This window comes from Eretmochelys imbricata, chromosome 1 (assembly GCF_965152235.1).
Source record: "Eretmochelys imbricata isolate rEreImb1 chromosome 1, rEreImb1.hap1, whole genome shotgun sequence".
Classification (NCBI taxonomy): Eukaryota; Metazoa; Chordata; order Testudines; family Cheloniidae; genus Eretmochelys; species Eretmochelys imbricata.
The window spans coordinates 4,602,605-4,612,643 of NC_135572.1; the positions used below are offsets into that span (position 1 = coordinate 4,602,605).

At 46.8% G+C, this 10,039-nt stretch overlaps 1 protein-coding gene across 1 annotated transcript; it reads left to right on the forward strand.

The window, feature by feature from the left end:
- The first annotated feature begins 1,591 nt into the window (after positions 1–1,591).
- Positions 1,592–4,182, forward strand: LOC144278425 (olfactory receptor 52P1-like). The gene is made up of 2 exons (XM_077839711.1): positions 1,592–1,637; positions 3,200–4,182. Exon 2 carries the CDS (start codon positions 3,244–3,246, stop codon positions 4,180–4,182), a length of 939 nt encoding a protein of 312 aa, XP_077695837.1. The 5' UTR covers positions 1,592–1,637; positions 3,200–3,243.
- Positions 4,183–10,039: the final 5,857 nt, after the last annotated feature.

Consider the following 10,039-nt stretch of genomic DNA (forward strand, 5'->3'; position numbering starts at 1 on the left):
GAGAGATCCTTTTGTATCTCTTCCAAGTCTGCATGGATCTTAACTATCTTCAGTAATTTTGTATCATCTGCAAATTTTGCCACCTCACTGTTTACCCCTTTTTCCAGATCATTTATGACTATGTTGATTAGGACTGATCCCAGAACAGACCCCTGGACTATGTACCTCTCTCCATTCTGAAAACTGACCATTTATACCTACCCTTTGTTACCTATCTTTTAACAAGTTACCAATCCAGGAGAGCACCTTCCTTCTTATCCCGTGGCAGCTTACTTTGCTTAAGAGCCTTTGGTGACAGACCTTGTCAAAGGCTTTCTGAAAATCTAAGTACACTCTATCGACTGGATCCCCTTTGTCCACATGCTTGTTGACCCCGTGAAAGAATTCTCGTAAATTGGTGAGGCATGATTTCCCTTGACTAAAACCATGTTCACTCTTCCTCAACAAATTATATTCATCTTTTGTGTCTGACAATATTGTTCTTTATTATAGTTTCAACAGTTTGCCCAGTATTGAAGTCAGGCTTACAGGCCTGCTGATTCCCCAACAGGAGCTGCTGATTCCCCAGCTTACAGCATGTTTTTAGTAACAACCATACAATCTCATCACTTCCATTGCACTAATGATATACTTCTTTAGATAGAACAATGACTTTCAGCAGATCATAACATATTCTCTGAAACCTCACATGGCATGCTTTTTATGCAAGATCACAATTATATTTAAATGAGGAATATGGTGCTTCCGTGAGGTCTAGAGTGTCCCACTTATGTCTGAGACAAAGCTGGGTGCCGGCAAGAAAGTCTCTCACCAAAAGAAACAAGGGAAGTAACAGAGGTGCAGGTGCATAGACCTAAATATCAAGACCATTGTGCCCTTCATGCCCATTCTGTTGAGCACAAAGTCATAGCCCAGGATGACAACATCTCTTTCCATTGGGGAAAATGTGGCTTCTTTCCAACATAAGAATTACATCGTGTATCAGATCATGTGGTTCAACTTGTCCTGTGTCCTCTCTCTGACAGTGACAGCCCCATTTTCTACAGAAGAAAGTGTGAGAAATCCAGCTGTAGGTGGATGGGGGGATGATCTGACCTTCCTGAGGTTGTCATCCCTAATACCTAAGAGCTAAAGCCTGGCTTGTGCTTTGAGATATGTGGGTGTATAGATTTTGCAAAATATTTATTTAGCAGTATCTTTTGTAACTGGTAATCTCACTATCCATGTAAATGTCCACGCACTTCCTGATTCTTACTTAGCTCATGGCCTCAACTACTTCAGGTGGCATTGAGTTCCTGAGTCTAATTAGGAATTAAGTGCAGAAAGCTTTCTTTTTTATGAGTTTTGAATTTGTCATGTTTCATTGTAATTGAATGTCCTCTTGACTTTGTGTTATGAGACAGGGAGAACACATTCTCGATCTACTCTCTTCCAGTCATAATTTTACAGACTTTTCTCATATCCTCTCTTATTCATCTCTTTTCTAAGTTAACAGTTCCACTCTTTTCAACCTCTCTCCATATGAGGGTTTCCCCGGGCCCTTGACCATTCTCCTTGCCCTTCCCTGAACTCCTCTATTTCTGCAATATCCTGTGTGAGAAGCGTGCCCAGTACTACACAGAGAAGTCCAGAGGAGGGTGAAACATTGACTGACTCATCTCATGGCATTATATTTTCTGTAGGATTCCTCATCCCACTCCTCCTGGATCACAATGTTTTGCTTAATTTCTGTCTTTGCTTGCACTGTGATCAGGGTTTGCATACCATGATGCCCAGGTCCTTCTCCTTAGTTCATACAGTGAAATTAGAACCTTGTTAGGTGTTTGAGGACTTCAAGTTTTTTCCTCCAGTGAGCAGACATGTTTTATTTATTGATGTCGAAGTTCATCTGCCATCATGCTGCCTATTCACCTGGCTTTGTTAACTCCCTGTGAGGACTTCTCTGGACTTGACTATGACCTAATTAATCTGGTGCCATCTGAAAATGTTGCCATCTCACTGCTCACCCCCCTTTCTAGATTGTTAATAACTATCAAATATTTACTGTATTATTTGATATAAAGTGCATAATCCCCCGATGATGGGTTGGACACCCGATCTGGGATTCAACCTGATATACTGGGGTTTCACTGAGCCCCTCCTGCTCCGCCAGCCTGAATTCCCTCCCCCTGTTTTGCTGAATTAGGATCTCTGGCCTCTTACAGCACACACACAAACAGCTGCAGACATAGACTGAAGTCAGCTCTGTGTTCGAGGATTTATCAAACACTCACATGCCCACCGAAATAATACTGTTGTGCACTGTGTAGAAAGATCTGCACAGCGCAAACTAATAAAAATTCACCCACTCCCTCAGTGTGAAAAGAGATATGCATAGATTATGCCCACCCCGATGGAAATTGCACAAACTGGATTTAATAATAAACAAAACAGATTTATTAACTATAAAAGGCAGGTTTTCAGTGATTATAAGGGATAACAAGCAGAACAAAGCAGATTACCTTAGTAAAGAGACAAAAACCACAAACTGAGCTTAACACACTACATAGGTAGGATATGCATTAGCTAATACTCACCCTGAGTGATAAACTGGCTGGCAGATTCTTAAGGCACAAGTTGCCTTGGCTTTCCCAGGTTTCCATAGACAGGCTAAAAAGCCTTCTAGCCTGGGATCATCACTTCCCACAGTTCAGTCTTTGTTCCTCAGGTGTTTCCTGGTGTGTTGTTGAACGGAGAGTGAGGTCCTTCAATCATGTCATTTCCCCCTGTTTTCTATCTTCTCCCTCCTTGCTGAAAAGCTCTTTTGCTGTGACCCGGGTCAAACATTTCCCATTGTGTAGTACTATCTCTCAGAGGTTGCTATTATATACACTTCCTGGGGTAATTCTTGTGCTTGTGTGCATTTCCTCAATAAGCCATTAACAGTGTTTGGCCTTTTTACTGTTGAACCTAAAAGGCTGCTTGTGGGTGTTTTCCACCTCAGGACATGTTTCAGCAATACAGACATAGCCAAACTTCGTAACTTCACACACAATGATACTACATATAATTCAACGATATATGACTGTCCAGCAGATCAAGACTTTTAGAATGACACTTCACAAGGCATACTTTGAATAAGAGTTATCCTAATGACATGGCAGTGATGTATATTGGTGTGTTAGGGTGTAACACACCATCTCTCTATTTCTCTTCGCAGATGCCCTGAGCATTTCTGAGCTCGAACAACGCATCGACCACTTCATGGCAGTTTTCAACCTCACCCCCTCTGATCCTTCAACATTCATCCTAATGGGCATCCCTGGCCTGGAAACTACTCATGCCCTGATTTCCATCCCTTTCTCTATGTCCTACATTATCAGCCTGTTGGGAAATTTCACGGTTCTGTTTGTTGTAGGCAAAGAGCAGACCCTGCACAAGCCGATGTACCTACTGCTCTGCATGCTGGCGCTCACAGACATCAGCATGTGTACCTCCATTGTACCAAAGGCACTGTGCATATTTTGGTTTAATTTGAAAGGCATTACTGTGGGTGGCTGCCTCACTCAGTCATTCTTCCTTCACGCAGGTGCTATGATGTACTCAGCCGTCCTCATGACAATGGCCTTCGATCGCTATGTTGCCATATGTAACCCTCTGAGATACGCCACCATCCTCACCAATGCACGAATAGCTAAGCTAGGGCTAGTGGGTTTGATGAGAGCTGTTCTCTTCATTCTGCCCCTGCCTCTGCTCCTGAGCAGGCTCCCATTCTGTGCCAACCACATTATCCCCCATACGTACTGCGAGCACATAGCTGTAGCGAAGATATCATGTGGGGACATCACAGTTAACAGGAGGTATGGCTTGGTGCTAACGTTTGTAGTCATCGTGTTAGACCTAATGCTCATTGCCCTGTCCTACAGTCTGATCATCAGGGCCCTCCGAAGAATGTCCTCCAAGAAAGCTCACCAGAAAGCTCTCAACACCTGCACAGCCCACATCTGTGTGATGCTGACCTCTTATACTCCCTTCCTCTTCTCCCACCTGACCCACCGCTTCGGTCAGGGCATCGCTCCCCATGTTCACATCATCTTGGCCAACCTCTATTTCCTCGTCCCCCCCATGCTCCACCCTATTATTTATGGGGTCAAATGCAAAGAGCTTCGTGAAAAAGTGGGCAAATACACCTGCAGAATGTGATTGCCAGGTGGCACTGACTCTAAACCTGTGTGACAACAGGGGGAAAGGATATCTCCTCATTAATCAAGGGTGCTCTCTCCGCATTTGGATGAGCTCAATATTGTGGAAGTTCAGAGTCTGAGAATATTCTCACACCTAAAGTCTTATCACTCCATCCCTATTGCTGATTTCCCTCTCTCTGACCATCACCTGACCTCTTTCAGCATCACCCATCATCCTCCAACCCCCCCACACACACACTGTCAATCAGCTTTTCAGTGACTTCCAGACCTCTGAAATATCCCACAGCCTTCTAATGGCTTTCCATTAATCTCTCTGTGAACAGGGTTCTGCATCAGTTTGGATGAACGGAAGCTATGCTTTCACATAATCAAAGACAAAGAAAGAAACTACAATGCTGAACTGCTTTATTGTATGTGCAATGATCCAGTGAACAAAATGGACCTGCTTTTTCTATTTCTGATGGTTCAGGAAGCCTGGAGGATAAACCAAATGTTTCAGTTGGAAAGTTTTTGAGAACTGGACTGCTGTGTTAAACTATGACATCCGCTTTGAGTCAAATAACTTATCGCTTTACACAGTTGATTTTGGAGTTGATTTTCTACTGGAACATTGACAACAGGAATCGTTAGTGTGTATTTTGAAAGACATCAAATGTAGGTGTTGAGATTTCATGTTGGAATGTGTGAAACAGGTGAAACAGCTCTTATTCAGGACAACCAAGTTGAGCAGTTTCAGGTTGAAGTTCTCGAACACAGAAGAAAGTCTTCAGAGAACTTGGCTCGTTTCCTCTTTTGCTGATTTTGTTACCTGTTAGCAATACTGAAGTCTCTAAGGTGCCACAAGTACTCCTTTTTTTTTTGCGAATACAGACTAACACGGCTGTTACTCTGAAAACTGAAGTAGAAAGGTAGTTTTCACAGATGAACTTGATAAAAACAAAACTGCACAACAAGATGCAGGAGGAACTTACAAAAAACCTTCTTCATATTAGGGTGTATATGCAATGACACAACATCTGTGGTGAAGAGTTTACAGCAATGAAAGAAATGATTGCACTCGTCACTGCTGACGGATGACCAGCAGCAGAAATTTTCTACTTCAGACAAAGACCTCGAGGATGAAAGGTTGCCTTTTAGAGACTAACAGTAAGAAACTAAATCAACACAAAATATGGTCATTGACGACTATGATTGAATACGTTAGAAATAAATAAAATAAAAATGTCTTTTTTTTGCACTACATACATTTTGGGCTACTTTTGGCTTATTTTTAACACTGTCTTTCACCATTTTTGTTTGAGACATCTGCCGACCCTCAAATGGGATGCAAGTACTAGTACCTGGCAACCACAAGCCCACACCTGGGCCGGAGGTAGAGCAGAAGCACTGAGACACAGCTCGGGGCCTGAAGAGGACCAGAGCCAGGAGCTGGAGCAGTGCAGACCAGCTGCACCTGTAGATACCAGGGCTGAGCTATAGCAGGGAGCTGCGGGGCCAGAGCCAGGATAGTGGGTGCCGGATGTGCCACCAGTAACATGGCTGCTGAGCATGATGAATTACTGGGGAGAGCAAGCTGGGGCCATGGGCAGAGGGCCCAGCACAGGGAAACTTTGCTAGAGAGGAGGGCTTTGAAGGCTGGACTCAGAGTGGGGGATGTGAACCTGATGCAGGGGGCTGATGCTGGGGTGAAGGGTCCTGCCACCTGAAGCCTGAGGGAGTGTGGACACTGTCAGAGCAGGTGTCTGACCCCTGGTATCACCACAGAGCATCCAGGGCTGGGTGGGAGGCCTTTTACGGGTGAGAAACAGAGACGGATGTTACATCCCAGAGACGGATGTTTTTGGTGTTCCCCAGGCCCATAGAGTGGGTTTCTTTTTTCTCATATTTTTTTCCATTTGTTCATTATTTTCCTTACAGTTGCTGTTTAATTAATTGTATGTGGTTTGAACGTAATGCAGTGATCAGCGGGTCAGGGAATCGGCTGGTGCAGAGAGAGTGCTCCAGAGTGGGGACACCCTAGCCCCTGTCCTAAGTGATGACTGTGAGAATGGGGGTCACACACAGGGCTGGTTTTTGAGGTGGGCAGTTCCGGCTATGTCTCAGGTCAAAATACCGAAGGTGATCTGGTTTGATACCTATCACATAACCTGACCTTCTGACCAAGAGCCAGCTGGGCTTACAGAGGCAGGCAACCAGCCAGCCATCTGAGAGACACACAGCTCTGGAGAGGGCGGACCCAAGCTGGAGCTTCATCAGTCAGGCACTCAGCCCAGTAACTCTTCCAGTCAGAGCAGGGTTGCCCAGGGCTCCCCACTCTCCTGGGAAACAGGGCCACCTGTCCTAGAAAAGCCATGCCTGGTGTGAGGCTGTGCTGGAAGAGCCTTCCTATCTGATCCATGGGAAGGGCAACTGAGGTTGTTGGGGGGAAAGAGGAGACGGGGTTCACATGCCAGGAGATCTGTGTCCAAGCGGGGACTTGTAGCCTCCCTGCTATCTAGCTTGTGGTGGGGATGGGCCTGGACTATCGTCCCCAAAGAGCTCCATGCTTGCTCAGGAAAGGGCTTGTTCTTTCCCTGGCACTGCTGGCAGGTTGGAGAGCGCACACCTAGCTCCACACAAAAAGAAGCACCATGCTAACCAAGGGCACTGGAGCCTGCTCCCATCCCTCCCCTGCAGACCAATGGTACATGGTAAGCAAAAACATGGAGACCTGGGAGTAGGGTTGGAATTTGGGAGATCATGGGCTGTTATAACAGCGAGAAAGGGGAGACGAGACAACTGGGGAGGGGACGGGATAAAATCCATATCTTAGATGTCTGTACACTCCCCTTTGGGCTATGATCAGCTCCAAGAGTATTCTCCCAGGTTCTCTCAGGAGTGGCCCTCAACTATGCTCCCAGAGGATCATGATCTATTCCTACCTAGATGATTGTCACCTCACAGACTGCTCCTTCAACAAGGCATGTCTGGTTGCGCCCCAACTGCTTTAGATTTTTCACGGAACTGGGTGTGCAGATCAGCATCCAAAAATCAACCTTCACCCCGGTACAGAGCTGAGAGTTTATAAGGACCAACCTCAAATCATCACAGGACAAAGCACTCCTGCCTCAGCTCTGGTTCCTCTCCTTGGGCAGGCTCACAGAGACAATGCAAATGATTCCTCAAATATCAGCCAGACACTGCCTCCACCTCCTGGGGCACATGGTGGCTGGCACAGGGGTGATACCTCATGCCAGGCTTCATATGCCACCTCCAGGTGTGGTTCAGTTCGATCTACAGACCAAACAGAGACAGACTAGACACATCTCTGTCACTGCCCACCAAACTCAAGAACTCCCTGGGCTGGTGGAAAAACCCAGCATACCAGATTTAGATGAAATCTCAAGAAAATCTTCCTAACTGTAAGAACAGTTGCCTCCGCTGGTTGGAAGGCATGAGATGCGATGTCCTGAGGTTGGGGGTTCCACGACCACCACTCCCAAGAGGAGAAGGCGGGTGGTGGTGGTCGGGGACTCTCTCCTCCGGGGGACTGAGTCATCTATCTGCCGCCCTGACCGGGAAAACCGAGAAGTCTGCTGCTTGCCGGGGTCTAAGATTCGCGATGTGACGGAGAGACTGCCGAGACTCATCAAGCCCTCGGATCGCTACCCCTTCCTGCTTCTCCACGTGGGCACCAATGATACTGCCAAGAATGACCTTGAGCGGATCACTGCGGACTACGTGGCTCTGGGAAGAAGGATAAAGGAGTTTGAGGCGCAAGTGGTGTTCTCGTCCATCCTCCCCGCGGAAGGAAAAGGCCTGGGTAGGGACCGTCGAATCGTGGAAGTCAATGAATGGCTACGCAGGTGGTGTCGGAGAGAAGGCTTTGGATTCTTTGACCATGGGATGGTGTTCCATGAAGGAGGAGTGCTGGGCAGAGACGGGCTCCATCTTACGAAGAGAGGGAAGAGCATCTTTGCCAGCAGGCTGGCTAATCTAGTGAGGAGGGCTTTAAACTAGGTTTACTGGGGGAAGGAGACCAAAGCCCTGAGGTAAGTGGGAAAGCGGGATACCGGGAGGAAGCACAGGCAGAAATGTCTGTGAGGGGAGGGCTCCTGCCTCATACTGGGAATGAGGGGCGATCAACAGGTTATCTCAAGTGCTTATATACGAATGCACAAAGCCTTGGAAACAAGCAGGGAGAACTGGAGGTCCTGGTGATGTCAAGGAACTATGATGTGATTGGAATCACAGAGACTTGGTGGGATAACTCACATGACTGGAGTACTGTCATGGATGGTTATAAACTGTTCAGGAAGGACAGGCAGGGCAGAAAAGGTGGGGGAGTAGCACTGTATGTAAGGGAGCAGTATGATTGCTCAGAGCTCCGGTACGATACTGCAGAAAAACCTGAGTGTCTCTGGATTAAGTTTAGAAGTGTGTGCAACAAGAGTGATGTAGTGGTGGGAGTCTGCTATAGACCACCGGACCAGGGGGATGAGGTAGATGAGGCTTTCTTCCGGCAGCTCACGGAACCTACTAGATCGCATGCCCTGATTCTCATGGGTGATTTTAATTTTCCTGATATCTGCTGGGAAAGCAATACTGCGGTGCATAGACAATCCAGGAAGTTTTTGGAAAGCGTAGGGGACAATTTCCTGGTGCAAGTGCTAGAGGAGCCAACTAGGGGGGGCGCTTTTCTTGACCTGCTGCTCACAAACCGGGTAGAATTAGTGGGGGAAGCAAAAGTGGATGGGAATCTGGGAGGCAGTGAACATGAGTTGGTTGAGTTCAGGATCCTGACGCAGGGAAGAAAGGTAAGCAGCAGGATACGGACCCTGGACTTCAGGAAAGCAGACTTCGACTCCCTCAGGGAACGGATGGCCAGGATCCCCTGGGGGACTAACTTGAAGGGGAAAGGAGTCCAGGAGAGCTGGCTGTATTTCAAGGAATCCCTGTTGAGGTTACAGGGACAAACCATCCCAATGAGTCGAAAGAATAGTAAATATGGCAGGCGACCAGCTTGGCTTAACGGTGAAATCCTAGCGGATCTTAAACATAAAAAAGAAGCTTACAAGAAGTGGAAGGTTGGACATATGACCAGGGAAAAGTATAAAAATATTGCTCGGGCATGTAGGAATGAAATCAGGAGGGCCAAATCGCACCTGGAGCTGCAGCTAGCGAGAGATGTTAAGAGTAACAAGAAGGGTTTCTTCAGGTATGTTGGCAACAAGAAGAAAGCCAAGGAAAGTGTGGGCCCCTTACTGAATGAGGGAGGCAACCTAGTGACAGAGGATGTGGAAAAAGCTAATGTACTCAATGCTTTTTTTGCCTCTGTTTTCACTAACAAGGTCAGCTCCCAGACTGCTACGCTGGGCATCACAAAATGGGGAAGAGATGGCCAGCCCTCTGTGGAGATAGAGGTGGTTAGGGACTATTTAGAAAAGCTGGACGTGCACAAGTCCATGGGGCCGGACGAGTTGCATCCGAGAGTGCTGAAGGAATTGGCGGCTGTGATTGCAGAGCCATTGGCCATTATCTTTGAAAACTCGTGGCGAACCGGAGAAGTCCCGGATGACTGGAAAAAGGCTAATGTAGTGCCAATCTTTAAAAAAGGGAAGAAGGAGGATCCTGGGAACTACAGGCCAGTCAGCCTCACCTCAGTCCCTGGAAAAATCATGGAGCAGGTCCTCAAAGAATCAATCTTGAAGTACTTGCATGAGAGGAAAGTGATCAGGAACAGCCAGCATGGATTCACCAAGGGAAGGTCATGCCTGACTAATCTAATCGCCTTTTATCATGAGATTACTGGTTCTGTGGATGAAGGGAAAGCAGTGGATGTATTGTTTCTTGACTTTAGCAAAGCTTTTGACACG